This window comes from Leucopleurus acutus, assembly GCF_964270905.1.
Source record: "Leucopleurus acutus genome assembly, chromosome: 1".
NCBI classification, from domain to species: domain Eukaryota; kingdom Metazoa; phylum Chordata; class Mammalia; order Artiodactyla; family Delphinidae; genus Leucopleurus; species Leucopleurus acutus.
Window position 1 is genome coordinate 44188354 of NC_139142.1, and position 21726 is coordinate 44210079.

The 21726-nt window shown below is 37.9% G+C and overlaps 1 protein-coding gene across 1 annotated transcript in view; it reads right to left on the minus strand.

Moving 5' to 3' along the window:
• The window catches only part of PELI2 (pellino E3 ubiquitin protein ligase family member 2), a 206532-nt gene that overhangs the window by 13711 nt on the left and 171095 nt on the right, over positions 1-21726 (minus strand). The window contains exons 3-5 of the mRNA XM_082844304.1: positions 18226-18327; positions 7938-8135; positions 6230-6418 (exon numbers count right to left, since the gene is read on the minus strand). Coding sequence (XP_082700430.1) covers positions 6230-6418; positions 7938-8135; positions 18226-18327 — 489 coding nt within the window. The remainder of the gene's footprint in view (positions 1-6229; positions 6419-7937; positions 8136-18225; positions 18328-21726) is intronic.

Here is a 21726-nt window from a genome sequence, read left to right on the forward strand (position 1 = left end):
CTTGGTGCTGCATCCAGAAGTCAGTGCTGTGCCTCTGATGTGGGAGAGCCAACCTCAGGACTCTGGACCACAAGGGACCTCCCAGCTCCACATAATATCAAATGGCAAAAATCTCCCAGAGATCTCCATCTCAACACCAGCACCCAGCTTCACTCAACAACCAGCAAGCTACAGTGCTGGACAACCTATGCCAAACAACTAGCAAGACAGGAACACAACCCCACCCATTAGCAGAGAGGCTGCCTAAAATCATAATAAGTCCACAGACACCCCAAAACACACCACCAGACGTGGACCTGCCCACCAGAAAGACAAGATCCAGCCTCATCCACCAGAGCACAGGCACCAGTCCCCTCCATCAGGAAGCCTGCACAACCCACTGAACCAACCTTGGCCACTGGGGACAGACACCCAAACAACAGGAACTACGAACCTGCAGCCTGCAAAAAGGAGACCCCAAACACAGTAAGATAAGCAAAATGAGAAGACAGAGAAACACACAGCAGATGAAGGAGCAAGAGAAAAACTCCCAAGACCTAACAAATGAAGAGGAAATAGGAAATTTACCTGAAAAAGAAGTCAGAATAATGATAGTAAAGATGATTCAAAATCTTGGAAATAGAATGGACAAAATTCAAGAAATATTTAACAAGGAACTAGAAGAACTAAAGATGAAACAAACAATGATGAACAACACAATAAATGAAATGAAAAATACTCTAGATGGGATCAGTAGCAGAATAACAGGCAGAAGAATGGATAAGTGACCTGGAAGATAAAATAGGGGAAATAACTAATGCAGAGCAGAATAAAGAAAAAAGAATGAAAAGAACTGAGGACAGTCTCAGAGACCTCTGGGACAACTTCAAACGCACCAACATTCGAATTATAGGGGCTCCAGAAGAAGAAGAGAGAAAGAAAGGGACTGAGAAAATATTTGAAGAGATTATAGTTGAAAACTTCCCTAATATGGGAAAGAAAATAATCAAGTCCAGGAAGCACAGAGAGTCCCATACAGGATAAATCCAGGAGAAATACACCAAGACACATATTAATCAAACTGTCAAAAATTAAATACAAAGAAAGCATATTAAAAGCAGCAGGGGAAAAACAACAAATAACACACAAGGGAATCCCCATAAGGTTAACAGCTGATCTTTCAGCAGAAACTCTGCAAGCCAGAAGGGAGTGGCAGGACACTGAAAGTGATGAAGGAGAAAAACCTGCAACCAACATTACTCTACCCAGCAAGGATCTCATTCAGATTTGATGGAGAAATTAAAACCTTTACAGACAAGCAAAAGCTGAGAGAGTTCAGCACCACCAAACCAGCTTTACAACAAATGCTAAAGGAACTTCTCTAGGCAAGAAACACAAGAGATGGAAAAGACCTATAATAACAAACCCAAAACAATTTAGAATATGGGTATAGGAACATACATATCAATAATTACCTTAAATGTAAATGGACTAAATGCTCCCACCAAAAGACACAGAGTGGCGAATGGATACAAAAACAAGACCCATATATATGCTGTCTACAAGAGACCCACTTCAGGCCTAGAGACACATACAGACTGAAAGTAAGGGAATGGAAAAAGATATTCCATGCAAATGGAAACCAAAAGAAAGCTGGAGTCGCAATTCTCATATCAGACAAACTAGACTTTAAAATAAAGACTGTTAGAAGAGACAAAGAAGGACACTACATAATGATCAAGGGATCGATCCAAGAAGAAGATATAACAATTCTAAATATTTATGCACCCAGCATAGGAGCACCTCAATACATAAGGCAAATACTAACAGCCATAAAAGGGGAAATTGACAGTAACACATTCATAGTAGGGGACTTTAACACCCCACTTTCACCAATGGACAGATCATCCAAAATGAAAATAAATAAGGAAACACAAGCTTTAAATGATACATTAAACAAGATGGACTTAATTGATATTTACAGGACACTCCATCCAAAAACAACAGAATACACATTTTCTCAAGTGCTCATGGAATAGTCTCCAGGACAGATCATATCTTGGGTCACAAATCAAGCCTTGGTAAATTTAAGAAAATTGAAATTGTATCAAGTATCTTTTCCGACCACAACGCCATGAGACTAGCTATCATTCACAGGAAAAGATCTGTAAAAAATACAAACACATGGAGGCTAAACAATACACTACTTAATAACGACGTGATCACTGAAGAAATCAAAGAGGAAATCAAAAAATACCTAGAAACAAATGACAATGGAGACACAACGACCCAAAACCTATGGGATGCAGCGATGCAGCAAAGGCAGTTCTAAGAGGGAAGTTTATAGCAATACAATCCTACCTTAAGAAACAGGAAACATCTCGAATAAACAACCTAACCTTGCACCTAAGCAATTAGAGAAAGAAGAACAAAAAAACACCAAAGTTAGCAGAAGGAAAGAATTCATAAAAATCAGATCAGAAATAAATGAAAAAGAAATGAAGGAAACGATAGCAAAGATCAATAAAACTAAAGGCTGGTTCTTTGAGAAGATAAACAAAATAGATAAACCATTAGCTAGACTCATCAAGAAAAAAAGGGAGAAGACTCAAATCAACAGAATTAGAAATGAATAAGGAGAAGTAACAACTGACACTGCAGAAATAAAAAAGATCATGAGAGGTTACTACAAGCAACTCTGCCAATATAATGGACAACCTGGAAGAAATGGAAAAATTCTTAAAAATGCACAACCTGCCAAGACTGAGGAAGAAATAGAAAATATGAACAGACCAATCACCAGCACTGAAATTGAAACTGTGATTAAAACTCTTCCAACAAACAAAAGCCCAGGACCACATGGCTTCACAGGCGAATTCTATCAAACATTTAGAGAAGAGCTAACACTTATCCTTCTCAAACTCTTCCAAAATACAGCAGAGGGAGGAACACCCCCAAATTCCTTCCATGAGGCCACCATCACCTTGATACCAAAACCAGACAAGGATCTCACAAAGAAAGAAAACTACAGGCCAATATCACTGATGAACATAGATGCAAAAATCCTCAACAAAATAGCAACAAACAGAATCCAACAGCACATTAAAAGGATCATACACCATGATCAAGTGGGGTTTCTTCCAGGAATGCAAGCATTCTTCAATATATGCAAATCAATCAACGTGATACACCATATTAACAAATTGAAGGAGAAAAACCATATGATCATCTCAGTAGATGCAGAGAAAGCTTTTGACAAAATTCAACACCCATTTATGATAAAAACCCTCCAGAAAGTAGGCACAGAGGGAACTTTCCTCAACATAATAAAGGACATATATGAGAAGCCCACAGGCAACATCATCCTCAATGGTGAAAAACTGAAAGCATTTCCACAAGATCAGGAACAAGACAAGGTTGCCCACTCTCACCACTCTTATTCAACATAGTTTTGGAAGTTTTAGCCACAGCATTAAGAGAAGAAAAGGAAATAAAAGGAATCCAAGTCGGAAAAGAAGAAGTAAAGCTGTCACTGTTTGCAGATGACATGATACTATACGTAGAGAATCCTAAAGATGCTACCAGAAAACTACTAGAGCTAATCAATGAATTTGGTAAAGTTGCAGGATACAAAATTAATGCACAGAAATCTCTTGCATTCTTATACACTAATGATGAAAAATCTGAAAGTGAAATCAAGAAAACACTCCCATTTACCACTGCAACAAAAAGAATACAATATCTAGGAATAAATATACCTAAGGAGACAAAAGACCTGTATGCAGAAAATTATAAGACACTGATGAAAGAAATTAAAGATGGTACAAACAGATGGAGAGATGTACCATGTTCTTGGATGGGAAGAATCAACATTGTGAAAATGACTCAACTACCCAAAGCAATCTACAGATTCAATGCAATCCTATCAAACTACCACTGGCATTTTTCACAGAACTAGAACAAAAAATTTCACAATTTGTATGGAAACACAAAAGACCCCGAATAGCCAAAGCAATCTTGAGAACGAAAAAAGGAGCTGGAGGAATCAGGCTCCCCGACTTCAGATTATACTACAAAGCTACAGTAATGAAGACAGTAGGGTACTGGCACAAAAACAGAAAAATAGATCAATGGAACAGGATAGAAAGCCCAGAGATAAACCCATGCACATACGGTCACCTTATCTTTGATAAAGGAGGCAGGAATGTACAGTGGAGAAAGGACAGCCTCTGCAATAAGTGGTGCTGGGAAAACTGGACAGGTACACGTAAAAGTATGAGATTAGATCACACCCTAACACCATACACAAAAATAAGCTCAAAATGGATTAAAGACCCAAATGTAAGGCCAGAAACTATCAAACTCATAGAGGAAAACATAGGCAGAACACTCTATGACATAAATCACAGCAAGATCCTTTTTGACCCACCTGCTAGAGAAATGGAAATAGAAACAAAAATAAACAAATGGGTCCTAATGAAACTTCAAAGCTTTTGCACAGCAAAGGAAACCATAAACAAGACCAAAAGACAACCCTCAGAATGGGAGAAAATATTTGCAAATGAAACAATGGACAAAGGATTAATTTCCAAAATTTACAAGCAGCTCATGCAGCTCAATAACAAAAAAACAACCCAATCCAAAAATGGGCAGAAGACATAAATAGTCATTTCTCCAAAAAAGATATACAGACTGCCAACAAACACATGAAAGAATGCTCAATATCATTAATCATTGGAGAAATGCAAATCAAAACTACAATGAGATATTATCTCACACCAGTCAGAATGGCCATCATCAAAAAATCTAGAAAGAATAAATGCTGGAGAGGGTGTGGAGAAAAGGGAACACTCTTGCACTGCTCGTGGGAATGTGAATTGGTTCGGCCACTATGGAGAACAGTATGGAGGTTCCTTAAAAAACTACAAATAGAACTACCATATGACCCAGCAATCCCACTACTGGGCATATACCCTGAGAAAGCCAAAATTCAAAAAGGGTCATGTACCAAAATGTTCATTGCAGCTCTATTTACAATAGCCCGGAGATGGAAACAACCTAAGTGCCCATCATCGGATGAATGGATAAAGAAGATGTGGCACATATATACAATGGAATATTATTCAGCCGTCAAAAGAAACGAAATTGAGCTATTTGTAATGAGTTGGATAGACTTAGAGTCTGTCATACAGAGTGAAGTAAGTCAGAAAGAGAAAGACAAATACCATATGCTAACACATATATATGGAATTTAAGAAAAAAAAATGTCATGAAGAGCCTAGGGGTAAGACAGGAATAAAGACACAGACCTAATGGAGTACGGACTTGAGGATATGGGGAGGGGGAAGGGTGAGCTGTGACAAAGCGAGAGAGAGGCATGGACATATATACACTAGCAAACGTAAGGTAGATAGCTAGTGGGAAGAAGCCGCATAGCACGGGGAGATCAGCTCGGTGGTTTGTGACCGCCTGGAGGGGTGGGATAGGGAGGGTGGGAGTGAGGGAGATGCAAGAGGGAAGAGATATGGGAACATATGTATAACTGATTCACTTTGTTATAGAGCAGAAACTAACATACCATTGTAAAGCAATTATACCCCAATAAAGATGTTTTAAAAAAAATTATTCTCCATTGAAGAAAGGGTTAAAAACCCAACCGCTTTAGGGCATTTGGGATAAGTAGTAATATTTATAGAAAAAATACAAACATGCCAAGTCAACGTACTATACGAACTATTTCAAGTAAAAAGCTGTAACTGTGACTTTGGTGAATCATATAGGGAATTATATATTAATTTCTTACTATTAAGGGAAAAACAAAAGCTAACTTAATTATCTTTTAGTCCCAGAAAGTGTAGTAAATATTTCTGTAATTCAAAATTTTTACTAATTAGTCTTAGACTGCTCAGGAGTTTTCCAAATTAGTAAAGTTTTACACTAAAAATAAGTGTATTCTTCTTAAAGTGAATTTAAGCAGAAACCTGTGGTGAAGTATATTAATAAGATTGTGCTCTTAAGGTAGTTAGGAGCAAAAGGTAATTTTCTTCCACTATTGGAAAAGCTTAATCATGAAAGGGAAGAAGGCTAGTTCCCTCTTACTTTTGGAGGCTCAGAAAATTCTTATTCTCCTGGGTCAATGGTACACAGCCCTAAGACCTGTACAAAGATTTTGAATTTCAGGGGAGGAAAATGATAGCTTTCGAGTTAGGTGTCTGTAGTTTCATGCCTTATTTGCATGAAGTCCACTCACCAGCTTTCCCCTTTGCTGCGCAGACCTGGTCTCTCGCAAGGTGTACACGTCTCCACAGACAGAGATCTCGCGCCAGACCCCAGGCTGGGACTCCTCAGTGAAGCCCCCTCTCGGATGCATCACCAGGACACCATTGGTCGTGAGCCCATCCATGTGGCCATCGGGGTTTTTCCACTTTGCTGCCTTTTCCTGGAGAGCATACCACAGAAAAGAGTATGTTCAACACAAAAAGATTCTAGAATCTCTTTAAACTATTGGGTAAGGGCAGAGGGGAGGAAAGTGAGGAATTTTCATTTTCTACTTAAAGCTAATAATCAGAAGGATAAAAAATGCAGTTAGTCCGACAAAATGAAAGAAGTGCAAAAATAGATGAATGATGTATCGCTGGAGACATATTTACCTTGGGCACGCAAACAAAACCTGATGCCTGAACCTCTCCCTCACAGATTCTTGTTCAAACCACCCCCCGCCCCCAGGTGATTCCAGGAATACAGTATGTATTCTTCGATTCTATTTGTGCAGTGCTTTCATCCTGTTATCTAAAAATGCTTTGTATGAACTCATTATCAGGGAAGTACTAGAAGAAAGAGAAAAAGTTTTTTATTAAACAAACAAAATTTCAAAATATATTAAGCCAACAAGTTGTGGCCACTCCGTTCTGTTTTCATACGAATCAGTGTTGTGTCATCAAGGGTGGAAGGCGCAAGCGGCTGGATGTAACGGCAGGACAGATGCTCGTGGACGCCTGGCCACAGAGCCAGATATTGCTCACATGACTGGGCTAAATCCGATGAGGATAATACACCAGTTATGACTGGTTTAGGGGAGGGCATGTGACTGAGTTCTGGCCAGTGAGGCCTGAGTGAGTCCTTCTGGGAAGCTTCCTGGAAAGGTTTCTTGGTTCTTTAAAAGAGACGAGGAAGAAACAGTGCCTTTGCTGCCTTTCTTCAGCGGGAAGCTGTCATGCTGGGGGGGCTGGTGGAAGTGCAGGAGCCATCCCACCGCCGCCAGGACCTCGCCTGAGGAAGCTGATGTGCCCAGAGGCAGAGGGCAAGACGGAATGAACCTGGCTCCCCGGATGTCACAGAACACTGCACCAACCAAGCCTGCAGCTGGCCTTCCTGGGCACTTCTTGCAACGTGATACATTTTTATTACCATTTAGGCCATTTTAAAGTGAGGTTTTTCTTCTCCCACCCCCTGCAAAAATATCCTGATTCAAAAAGGGGACTATATTAAAACTGGATATTCACTAAAACTGTGGGGTTTTATTTACATGGACATTCTATGAAGGGAGATATTTTTAGTCTGTTTTGTTCTTTGTGATATAACATCTGTTACACCCAATATGGAACAAAGCAAACACTACGTAACAATTTTTTGAATGAATAAAGGAATAACATTTTCTTTTGCACCCCGATTATCTAGATCTGACCATTTTCCTTCTGAAATACATTATGTATGTTAATACACATACTTTACAAAAGTTAATTACTGTACATATTATAGTTAATATAGCAAATATAACAAATAACAAGTAACGACAATTATTTTCAGATTTTTAATGATAGCTTTTCAAACTGGCTGTATGAAAACTACAATCTCACCAGAAGCATTGTGCAAGGCAAATGTTTTGGCCACAATTAAATGTTATATATGATGATAATGGGTGTTTTTCTAGAAACAACGTACTGATTAATAGTACTTACGCCAAGAAATATGTTTTTGGAAGAGTCGAATCCGGCTGCGAATATGCGTGCTGTGTACGGTTCGTTCCTGTCACAGACTACCCTGCAGGCAAACCTGGATATGGTGCTCTGTGTAATCTGCGCTTCGTCGTTGTTCTGACTGCCAGAAATTGTGTCTGTAACGACGAAGTCAATAGGGCTTTCTGTTGATCTGCCCACCTAAATAAATCAAATTATACTCAGGATCTACTTGCAAAATAGGATGTCACCACATTCATCACACGAAATGAGTGTTCAGGACCCTTTAACATTCATTATCTCTACTATGAAGGTCGGAATTTAATGAAAAAATCTTCAGTCTGCTCCTTTTCTTGTTTAAGGGAGATGTTATGGTAACCAACCATAAGATTTTAAATGTTAAGAATAACCCAATTTTCTATTCTAGAGGAAAACAGATCTCAATCCAAACAGGTTTCTGATCAGGTAGAAACATTACTTATTACTTTCATTGAAAATCATTTTTTTTTTCTTGTATTTCCAGGTGGGAAAACCCCCAAGATTTTAAAGGAAGCCAGCCAACATAAGCCCTATTTCCGCCACTCGTGCCCAGCTCCAGGGACTGGTTTTCCACACTAAGTGAATCCACCAGTGACTCATGGCACAGAGGGAGAACAAGCCCTACCTCAGACATGAGACCCCAATGCCTATTTCTGTCACTCAGCGTAAATGAGAGTGATGTAAAGGGCTATACAGGTCAGCTCAAAGTTTGAGATGCAGTCATATGAAAGATTTAAAAAGCTGATCCTAACATTTCAATTTTGGATTTAAAAAAAAACTGTCCTGGGAAAGTCTAAAAAGTGGCCAACAATATTTTATTGGCTTACTTTCCTTGGTAAGATTTAAATGCTGCCAGAAAGAATATATTTCATTAGCATGATCTTAGAGTTCTAACAAAGCTTTTCATATTCACTAAATCCAAATAAGACAGGTACTGCTGTGTCCTGTGAACTGGGAAGTATTTGTTTACAGGTAAGGAAATCCTCACAACAAAACATTAAACCGTCTATGTAATGATGTTCTATGAATCTCTAAGTAGGAAACAGTGATAAATGTTATATATGCCAAAGATACGTCTTAAACTAAAATAATTTATATGTAAACAAATCATTTCTTGTTAAATATGATATTAATGTTCTCTCCTAACAAGTGACTTTGATTCTGAAATTGTCAATGGAAGGAACAGACAGAACCCCCAGTGTGTACGTATAAGGCCTCCAAAGTCAATTTCCCAGGTATCTTTATACTGATCTCAAAATTCTATCTAAAACATAAGCAGTGTAGTACTCTTTTTTGTCCAAATGAATAAAGGTGAAATAAATATAACAAAATGTATATATCTTGCATCATTTAGGTCTGTTTGCTTTGGAACAATATTAAATTTATTTTGTAAATCTCACATACACATTTTCATGCACAGACTATCTCTGTTAAACCAACAGACAACAGACATCTATTTCTTTTGTTTTTTACAACGCTTAATTTCTTGTCCTATTGAAATGTGCCTGGAATAAACTAAACCATGGGGTTCACTGAAACTTATCACCTTGAATAGATGCCTATTGCCTGAACATACAGGTTTAGAAAACATGTAACTTGTTAAAAAATGCAACATAAAACTTGAATTAGAGAGATTATAAAATCATATCATATGATTGATCTTTCTAAAGTTGCAGAACCTTCCCTCTGCTAGATTCATTCAAAAGCTGGATGTGTAACTCAGAAGCTCTACTGATTCAGACTGCTGAATGTTTTTAAACCATTTTTTAAAGCTACTCTCTTTTTCAAGTATATAATACAGTATTATTAACTGCAATCGCCATGCTGTATATTACATCGGAGAACTTACTCATCTTACAGCCAGAAGTTTGTACTGTTTGACCAATATCTCCCCAATTCCATGTGCCCCCCTACCCGCTCCACCCCTGGTAACTACTCTCTGTTTTTATGATTTTGATTTTTTTTTTTTTAGATTCTACATGTGAGTGATATTACACATCTGTCTTTTTCTGTTTATTTCACTTTAGGTTTTTTTTTTTTTTAATTAGAAAAGTAAGATACTCTGCAAAATATTTCACAAATATAGGAAAGTATACAGGAGACTACTCCAAACTCAGGAACAAATCTGTCCTGAACCTCGATTCCAATGAAGCCTTAGGAGTAAAATGTGAGAAGTTCTAAAATTGCCTGGTCACCACACAAAACCCAGAGCTCTCACAAAGACACAGGCTATGATCTAATTTCTGTCACCTCCGTAGAAGAGGGCGAAGACTTTTCAAACTCTGTTCAAAGCTCAAAGCTAAAACCATGCTCCAGCAGAATGTCACACAACCACTCCTTGTCTATAGAGATTACTCTCTTCAAGAAAGGCCATTCTGATTTCATCCCAATGTATTAAATTAATGTCTTGATGAATCAATTGAAATTGCCTGTAAAACATGACATTTTATTCCAACTGGAACATACTGCTAAGATCAATTATTTCAAGACATGATACTTAACCTGACTGGTCATTTAATATTTGTTTATCAAGTCACTTCCACTTAAATCTAACCTGTAGAGTGTTAGCATATTTCTATACTTTAGGACACAAACCTCATGTTGCTTTTGCCAAGAAAAAAAAAATGTAAGCCACTTTCCTAATGAAAACTCACCCAATGTGGAAGACTTGGAGCCTGTCCTTTCTTTTGACTATTGGATCAACTCTACGTTATTTTAAGGGTAGTCATGTGGACCAGCCATGATGTATCTGAATTTCATCTGATGTTCACATAGTAGCCATGGGGAGAATTTTACTCCCTGCTGCTGACGGATATGCACATATACAGCATCATTTGGCACTTTCAGTTGCGTACATATATGAGAAAAGTTTGTCAATCAAAGTCAGCACAGGTAAAATGGTGTGAAAGCACCCAAAAGGTCCTCCTTCACCTTTCCTGGACCAGTCCTACCCTCGTCCCTGCATCTGTAACCTTATTTTCTCACTTCCCTCCTATGACAAGGATGAGTTGTCGCTGCTCCTATCCATGACCAATCTCTCCACGCGTGCTTGGCATCCCACTCTTCTCCCCTTTCCAAGGATCTTACTCCTGAAATGATCAATTTCTATTACTGGATCACACTGTCAGCTATCAAACATTTTTTTTGGTTAGCTTTTAAAATTTCAACTTGTCACTTAATAGCTTTTAAAAATATAACAAAAATGAGTATTAGAAAAATGATCATCTGCATGGATGTTTCAGGAATGCCAAACTGCTATTACAAGGTTCCAAACGCATTCCTTCTCGATTTCCTTACTTGTCTCATGCTGCACCGTTAACAGACGTTTCACTGCTTGGCTGGGCAGTTTGAATAGCACCGTTCTAGACTCGTCTCTCATCTTTGAAAATGTTTTCCTTTGCTTGAGAGCACCTCTCGAACTATAGCCCCGTTTCTCGGATTCATTCAATGGCAATACTTCCGGAAAAACCTGCCACCAGTTACTACCCCCTGCTTCCTTACTCATCCCCGTGACCCATTCTGAAGCCACTCCAACTCTCAGCACGGCTCTACTGAAACCCCGCTTGCTGAGGTTTCCAGGGCTTACGTGTCCTGGTATATCTGTACCTGGTATTAAGTTAATGAAACCTTTCCAGGCTAGTTGACCAAGAGCCCCTTTCCCTTCCCCTTCTGTTCTCTCCCCCAGGTAACCTCACCAAATCCCATTTTAGCCCCAAAGGCCTGATCTCTCCCTGAGCTTCAGATTAGCAGACCCAATCTCCACGTGGATCTCTAATAAGCATCTCACATGTAACATGTTTCAAATGTTACACTGGATCCTCTTCAACCCCTAGGTTCCCTATGTCAGTGACTGGCACCCGATTTGCTCAAGCTAAAAGATCAATACCCAAGAATCACCCTGGATTTTTCCTCCACACCCACATTTAACCTCGTGTAAATTCTATCAACTCTTCCTCCAAAATGCATCTTCAGTCCCTGCGCGTTTCCCCACCTTAGTTCTAGCTGCCCTCAGCTCTTACTTGGATTGCTCTGCCTTAGACTCCAAACCGGTGTCCCTGTTTTCACACTTGCCTCCTACATTTTTCTCTAGACAGTAGTTGGAGATATCGTAACAAAATATAAATTGGATTTTCTCTCTCCCTTGCTTAAATTCCTCCAACAAACTCCTAGAATAAAACCCAAAGTCGTTACTTGGCCTAAAGGCCCCTTACTCTCCCAGCTTCTGCCTACCTCTCCGAGTTCATCTCATGTCACCTCCATCTTCCTTCGCTCTGCTCCCGCCTTGGGGCCCTGGCACTGCTGGCTTATCTGTGGTCTCTTTGCCTCGTCTAGAATATATGCTCCATGAGAGGGGAGCTGTCTACCTCCAGCATCTGACACAGTAGGTGCTCAAGAAATGAAACTGATGAATGGAGGATTATGACAGTGAGCTTGAACCCTGTGAGCCTGTGAGACACACAAACACACACGAGTACAATGTTTTAGGAAATAATTATTAAAATATTTTTTAACATTTTTCTCAACTAAATAGATGCTAATGAAATGTTACCATCTAGAACTACTATAAACTAACTAAAAAAAAAAAAAAAAAAAAACCCAAACCATAAAAACCAAACATAAGGCATTGCAGCACTTAGGTCTGAAGCATATGAAACTGAGAAACCAGAGGGGGAAATGACCACTAACTCTGGTTTCAGGACCTGCTCAGTTTCCTTAACGCCCCCAAGATCAGAATCGTCTTTGCCTTTGATTCCTTTTCTAAACTATATTCTTCTTTATATTTTACTTTCTCAATATCTATGCTCTTTTCTCTTTCCTTTATTTACCCCTATTCTAGAAAATAATTACTAAGATCTTATTCTGGCTATATTAACTCAGATTTTGTTAATCTTAACCCATCTCCTAAATTTAGATCTAGGTTTGACCTTCTCAGGCACTAGTACTTCCGAGTCCTGAGCCTATTATCTGATTCCACTGTGCGAAATGCAGCACAAGGCCCTGTTTTTGGTTCATTCTGATGTTCTGCTTTTAAATGCTCAATTAACCTACAAATCGTTTTAATGGGTAATGGCTAAAATGAACAGCCCTCAACACCAAGGTCCATACTTGAGAAATATGAATGCTGCAGTGCTGTTGCTCAGTGATTTTTGTCAGTGGTAGGTTTTAGACATGTAAACTTGTTAAAAGGAGGAAAAAATTAAAACAAGCTTGATTTTTCAGGGCCTTCTAAGAGTTGCTTAATTCTACTCTGCTTAGAGTGATCTGACATTAATCCTCCAATATGTCCAGTTAGTCTGCAAAAGGAATCAGATTATTTTAGTAAAAATAACAAATGGGTTATGTTTTCTTCATACGTCTATAAATTCCTTTTGAATGATTGTGCCTTATTTAAAGTTACTGTGTAGGTAGTAGTAGGTACTGAGTAGGTACTGTGTATAGAATGGAGAACTCAGGAGACCTAAACCTTTAGTTCTGCCACTAATGCCATCTTTGCCCTTAGGTTAAGTTACCTTTTCTTTCAAACACACAGATTTCTCAGTTATAAAATTAAGAGGTCAGTATAGTAAAAAGTGGTATTTCTCAGTGTGGTCCATGAACCTCTGAGGGTCCTTGAGGCCTTTTTAAGGGGCCAGGTCCATGAAGCCATGGTTTCATAATATGAACCATAATATTATGGTTTCATAATAAATATGAGGATGCTGACATTTGCTCTGATGATGATAAAACAATGATGTGCCTTAGCGGGAATCAAAGCAGTGGCACCGAACTATACTGATGGTCACCGTGTTCCTCACCGCCCTGCATTTGCAGTTAAAGAAAATGCTGATTTCATAGGGGGTAAGGGTGGGGGAGGGATATGCATGCTTTGATGAAGCAGTAAAAAATTATTAATTTTATTAAATCTTGAGTCTTTTAATATTCTGTGTGATGAAATGGGAGGTATGCATAAAGCATTTAAAGTTCAAATCAGTATGGAGCTTCCTCAAAAAAAAAAAAATTAAAAATAAAACTACCATGTGACCCAGCAAACCTACTTCAGGGTATTTATCCAAAAGAACTGAAATCAAGGTCTCGAAGCAGTATCTGCTGCCCATGTTCACTGCAGCATTATTCACAATAGCCAAGATATGGAAGCAACCGAGGTGTCTGTTAATGGGTGAGTGGAGAAAGAGAAAGCGGCATATACATACAATGGAATATTCTTCAGCCTTAAAAAGAAGGAAATCCTGTCACATGCGATAATATGGATGAATTTAGAGGACATTATGCTAGGTGAAATAAGCCAATCACAGAAGGCCGAATCCAACTACATGAGGTATCTAAAATAGTCAAACTCACAGAAACAGAGTGTAGAATGGTGGTTGCCAGGGGCTGCGGGGACAGGGAAATGGGAGATGTTGTTCAATAGGCATAAAGTTTCAGTTACACAAGATGTTCGGGTAAGTTCTAGAGATGTGTTGTACAACAGTTAAAATAGTTAAATACTGTATCATGCACTTAAAAATTTGTCAAGAGGATAGATCTCATGTTAAGTGTTCTTACCACAATAAGTGGGAAGAAAAAAGAACTAACAGGAAGCTGAAAAAATCCAGCTAAATCTTTAATTCATTCTGCATTAGGTGAGAAGGAAGAGAGCGAACAATTTGAGTAGAATGTGACTGCACAATAGTGAAGAACACACCATTTCTGTCACAACATGTCACTGAAGAATAGCAATGAAACGAACGTGCAACCACAGGAACTTGTTGATTTTAAGTGGTAAAAAAATGTCCTACCAACAACTGTAAAATTTTCTGGATTTATGTTTTTAGTACTGAGAATCTTCTACCCATGTAACACATTAGTAAAAAATCTTATATATTCAAGATGTATAACTTTGGAAAGTATTAAAGAAAGAAATTATTACAGAGTTCCATAAAAATATCAACAAGGAAGCATATGCAGATGTTTATCTAGGGAGAGCTTTTGCTTTGGGAGAATGAGAAGGAAAAAAACATTTAGAATATTATAAAATGGAATGGCATGAAGAGTAAAACCACTGTTAATAATGTGTCTAAATACCACACATGTTACTTTTGATGTACTGGCACTTAAGTAACTATGCCTGTATCTCTGACTGCGACTCACCTTACCCATCTATGTATCTATCCATCTATGTATCTATATAGGATTGTTCAGGTTTTTTAAATAGCTAACACATTCACAAGGTTCAAAGATAAAAAAGCATGGAATACCTCCCTGGATACCACCCTGCCCAGTTCTCTTCCCCACAAAAACCACTGCTCTATTAGTAACGTCTTGTTTATCCTTTTGGAGACTTTTCAAGCATATAAGCATATCTAAATCATTTAACTGTACTAATTTGCTATCTAATAATTAATATGCTATTTAATATGTTTAATAACATTTATTAACATTAAGTAACCTTAGTTGACTATAATACTATCAAAGCCTCAATATATTTAATCATTAATTTAAATTCATTAAATATGTTTGGAGCTCTTTTTGTGACTGTATGAGGCTGTGTGAGCTTTTCCTAGTTCTGCTGTACAGGCTTGGAGGCCTCCACTGCATGGCTATACCTGAGTTTACTTAACTGGTCCTCTATTAAGAAACATTTAGGTTGTTTGCAATCTTATACCATGAAACCACGCTGCAAGCAATAAGTTGGTAAAAATGTCATTTTGGATGTATGCAGGGGTATCTCAGGGGTAAATCTCTAGAAAGAGGAGAGCTTTAGAAAGAAAAGCTGAGTCAGAGTGCAAGCACTGTGTACTTTTCATAGGTATTTCCAAGTCACTGCCCCATAGAGGTCAGACTAATTTATAGGATGTAGGAGAGCATCTGCTTCCCCACACCTCTGACAAAACCTTTTGGATTTCTGCCAATCTGGTAAGTGAAAAATGGTACCTCTGTGTGATCTGAATTCACATTTCTGTTTTTATAAGCGAGGCTGAGCAGGTTTTCTTCTTTTTCAAAACTATTTATCGCCCCCCCCCACCTTTTTCTGCCCCCACCACATGGCTGGCGGGATCTTATTTCCCCAACCAGGGATTGAACCTGGGCCCCAGCAGTGAAAGCGCCAAGTCCTAACCACTGGATCGCCAGGGAGTTCCCTATTTCCCCTTTTTGATGTATCTACGATACTTTTTTGACATTTGTTTCAACATCATTTAATAATTTAACTCTCCATATAGAAATGCAAAGCCTCCTGGTTGAATCTGTGTTTGCTTTTTCCCTTTATTAGCCTTAATTTTAATTTCCTGTTGTTTTAAAGTACCAAATCTTGAACAGACTCACAGACATAGAAAACAAACTTGTTACCAAAGGGGAAAGCAGGGGGAGGGATAAAATAGGAGTTTGGAATTAACATATATAAGCTACTATATATAAAACAGATAACCAACAAAGACCTACTGTATAGCACAGGGAACTATACTCAATACCTTGTAATAACTTATAATGGAAAAGAATCTGAAAAAAGAATATATTTCTGTGTGTATATACATGTATAACTGAATCACTCTGCTGTATACCTGAACCTAACACAACATTGTAAATCAACTATACTTCAATTAAAAAAAAAAGTACCAAATCTTGGATACATTATTAATTCCCTTCTTTTTAAATTAATTGATAATTTTTTCCTGTATTATTTCCTTCCTTCTGCTTTCTTTTGATGTGTTTCTGGACTTTCAATTATATACCACTAAAACTATTCTTGAGCCTGTCCTTTCTTTTTTTAAAATTTTTATTGGAGTACAGTTTATTTCTATAGGACATTCCATCTGAAAGCAGCAGAATACACTTTCTTCTCAAGTGCACATGGACATTCTCCAGGATAGATCACGTCTTGGGTCACAAATCAAGCCTCAGTAAATTTAAGAAAATTGAAATCACATCAGGCATCTTTTCTAATCACAACACTATGAGATTAGAAATCAATTACAGGAAAAAAACTGTAAAAAACACTAACACATGGAGGCTAAACAACATGTTACTAAACAGCCAATGGATAAATGAAGAAATCAAAGAGGAAATCAAAAAAATACCTAAAGACAAATGACAATGAAAACACAACAATCTAAAACCTATGGGATGCAGCAAAAGCAGTTCTAAGAGGGAAGTTTACAGCAATACTATCTTACCTCAGGAAACAAGAAAAATCTCAAATAAACAACCTGACCTTATACCTAAAGCAACTAGAGAACAAACAAAACCTAAAGTTAGTAGAAGGAAAGAAATCATAAAGATCAGAGCAGAAATAAATGAAATAGAAACAAAGAAAACAATAGCAAAGATCAATGAAACTAAAAGGTGGTTCTTTGAGAAGATAAACAAAATTGATAAGCCTTTAGCCAGACTCATCAAGAAAAAAAGGGAGAGGGCTCAAATCAGTAAAATTAGAAATGAAGAAGAAGAAGTTAAAACGGACACCACAGAAATACAGAGGATCATAAAAGACTACTACAAGCAACTCTATGCCAATAAAATGGACAACCTGGAAGAAATGGACAAATTCTTAGAAAGGTACAACCTTCGAAGACTGATCCAGGAAGAAACAGAAAGTATGAACAGACTAATCACAAGTACTGAAATTGAAACTGATTAAAAAACTCCCAACAAACAAAGTCCAGGACCAGATGGCTTCACAGGGGAAATCTATCAAACGTTTAGAGAAGAGTTAACGCCTATCCTTCTCAAACTGTCCTCTACTTTCTTACTGTCATTTTTTAAGAGGAACTTTTTCTGATCAATGTTTAGTTCCTTGAGTTTCTTCCTTCCTTCCAAATAATAAAAGCACTTAAAGGTTTTTACATTTTCTTCCGAATACAACATCAGTCACATCTCATGAGTTATGCTATTAAATGTTTCCACAGTTATTTTTTAAAAGGCCTATAATTGTAGTTTTGATGTCCTCTTTGGTTCAAGTGTTATTTAGGAAGTATTTTGAACATGTTAACTTTTAAAAGTAGCTTGCTCTAAAAATGTTTGTTCTTGTTTTTAGAGTCTCTTTTTTAGTGCACTGAGATCTGAGAATGTAGTCTTTATAATTTCTTTCTGCATTTTTAGAATTAAGTGTTTTCTTAGTCTTTTGAAAACCAAATAGGAACAATTTAAATATTATCCTCACCTTTTCCCCTTGGACATCACCAAACACTACTGTGCTAGAAGTTCTGACTACATATCAAAATAGAGAATCGAAGGAAAAATGTGCTAAAAGTTTCCATGGAAAAAAGAAAGGTGTTACCTGAAACATATCCGTGTCTTTATCATGTGTGTACTCGACCACCACAGTCTGATTCCTTGACAGAGTGTACGATATGCTGTGTTGACCTTTGCAGCTGATAGCCTAATAATGAAATAAAAAATATAAAAATTTGTTAGAATTTCATTTCAACAACTTACCACAATTCTGTTTGTAGTTAAGAGACATCACTCTACCAGCAAAACCCCAACACAAGCCAGCATTTTCCTAATGGTCAGAGCCTGTCCCTGCTGTGCCCTGAATTACAGAGGAGCCAGCAGTCATAATACTGGGTTTATCAAATATTCATCTTTAATATGAACAATATTTTACTTAAGTCAAATCAAAGTTAACTCACTAGTTTCCAAGACCTGATTTAATCATAGTCCTAGAAAAACATATACTTTCTCCATGTTACCTTAACTCAGTGACAGAATTTTCAGACTAATATGATTTAAAATTTCTTAATTTATTTCACATTGAAACAGATAAGTCAGGAACATTTTGTAATAGTATTTTTACTACATGATGGAGATTATGAGAGTACACGAATCATTGAAAAAAAGTAAAATTCTATAAAAACTTCCATATAATAATGCACTATTTTAGCCAATGATAATCATACTTATACTCTGTTATACATCTTATTGAAAACTTGTATAAGCACTTGCTTAACCCAGATATTTATTGAGTTAATAAATAAGGTAGCTAAGTTAGTTTTATCGCCTCTATTTTTAGACTAGACTAAAGCTAATAGTCTTTTTCAAAGAATCCGGAAACCAATAATATGATGATGTTCTTATTTCCTCCATAGTGATATATTTCAACCCATTTTACGTTGCGGTCACATACTTTAAAATTTCCAAATTAACAAAGAAGTTTATTTAAATTATACTCCCAATTATTTCAATTACCCTGTCCGTTCAACTTTAACCTATCTTCATTTGCATTCTTTTACATTAAGTATAATAAATAAAACTTTAATAAGCCTATCTATTAAACATTTATTGAACAATCACACTGTATGAAGGCCAAGAAAGACTAAGACAGCATTTGGAAGTAGCTGGACATACATACAGCACCTAATGAAAATGTACTCTGAACATTTATATTTGACTAATATAATTGCTTAGAGTAATAAATAGTACAACATTCCAAATCAGCTTTGAAGTTAGCCTGGTTAATCTCATGGTTCTTCAATCATCTGCCCTCAGGAACTGCATGGTTGAAATGATGCTTTATTGTACATGCTTCATTAAGATAATGCAAGTATTAGAATGATAATTATTTATACAGTTAATATGATTAGGAAGCTAAAAAGAATACTTCTTAGACTACTCAACTCAACAGTAACAAATATAATCTGAAATTTTCATTGGTCTGAGTCACATAAATTCAGTGGTACTGATATAAGTGACATTTTTTGAAAGTCGAATTAATAAAGAATTATTTCCAGTTTAAGGTAAGTGGATGCTTGTTTATCTTCATAGTTAAGTAAAAAAACCCACTTAAAAATAATTTTATTAAACTCAAACTTACAAAACTGATAACTAGGGCGGTGATTATTTGTACAATAACTTATTTTACAGTTCCTTAAAAAGTATCTGTTGCACTTAAGAGTTTTCCATTTACAAGTGCACCAACTCAAACACAACTTTCTTGGCACACACACTACACAAAATAAGAATGTCTGTAGTTTGCCAATTATCTGCAAAAGAAGGAGTTAACAAGTGTCAGAACAGAACACCTTTAAAAAAGTTAGACATTTTTGTATGATGGTACCCTCTTAAGTACTGTGTTTCTCAAACTTCCACCAGGGTTGCCTTAACTGGAAGAGAGTTATGTGAGCCCCTAGACATGTCTGGGAGAGCAATCTAGAAGTGAAGCTTGAAACATCTTACCTTGAAATTAGTCTAAATTTTGTATTCTACTCCTTAACATGCCTGTAGTTTTAACATTTAAACATTTTCAATATTTAAACAAGTTTGCTGGGAAATCAATGCCCCAGGAAGGTCTGCTGTGCTCACCCCACGACCTAGTGCAGCTTCCATGCCACTCTGGGAAGCCCCAGAAATATGCATTTTACAGGCCCTAAGTTGCCCAATTCTTCTAGAGTGTTTTATTCTAAAACTACGCTTGTGGCCCAGACTATCATAAGGATGAATAAGACTATTTATGGGGAGAGCGAGCCCAGTGCCATACCTGGGAACCGCCCAGAGCCAAGGGAGCACAAAGACCTTGGCCAGCCCCTGCCCGGCCGCCCTCAACAGGGAAGAAAGCGTGGGGACCCCGAGGCCTTGAACGCCGGATCCAGGTGACCTTGAATGTTGAGCCCATTTAAAGACAAATTACAATTTCAAACTTCCGCCAGTTTTTGAAACGTGGTTTAAACGTGGATCGGCAGAGTTAGGAAAGGTGAACCCTTTGAAGGATAAGAAAACACATTTTCTGAGATTTTTTGAATAGGAACATCTTAACTATGCGCTACATTTTAGAAACCTCTGGATTTGGGGAAGATGGAGAAGTGGGAACAGAGATCCTACAGGGAGAAACAAGGCCCAGAAGATGGAGGGGGCTCTGAGCAGCAGGTGATGAACTCCCCTGTGGCAGGACGGCTGAGGAACTTCAGAATCGGTGTGACCCACCAAAGTCACTTCCAGTCCGGCGGTGGTCTCCCTCTGTGAGTGCTAAGCTGGGAGGGGAGGCCCTCCTGCAAAGAGGCCAACAGTCTGCACCCACAGGGGGGAGAAGCATGGAGATGAGCTGGCCCCAGAAGACTGGGATTTAAGCCAGGACTGGGGTTTGGAGCCAAAGGGGGCAGTTGAAACCCAGGCCACCTCCGGGCTCCTCAGAAATAAATGGAGAGGCGCCCTCTTCCCTTTGATGCCATGAATTAGGGCTCACATGATCTTGTTTGTGCATTAAAGTCTACAGTGGGGCCAGATTTGGGGGATTTGGAGGAAGGTAAGAGGAGAGTTTAAGCTTGACCTCAATTTTTGCTTTCCATCTGCCAAGTGTATGAGGCATTAAGCTTCTTTGGGGTTAGAAGTATCAATTTTTCAGCAATAATTTTAATATTTAAAATATGGCTCTTGGAAATACAGCTTCTAGTAAATTACAGATTCACTGACTTGAGTCGATCATTTCAGGTTATTTTGGAAATAAACATCTCCCCAAGGCACCAAGTTGCTTTGAAATCTATTTCTGAAATATCAGAAAGGAGAGTAGGTAAGGCCTTCTCTTGGCACTCACTGGAGTTCAGTACCAACACAACTACTGTAACATAGTGAGATTTCACTACACTAGTTCGAATATGGAGACCGAGCGCTTTAAAATGGTAAGGAGAGCTAGCCCAACCAACTTGCCTAGCAGACAATACTGATTGGCCATATTTGCTTTCCTACTGTGATGAGAAGCCAGGGTTGCTGACTCCCTCTTATGTCGCTACCACGCTCAAAGGCAGGTCTGGTCTTCAGTGGTCTCCACCCCCGGCAGTGAGGGCGT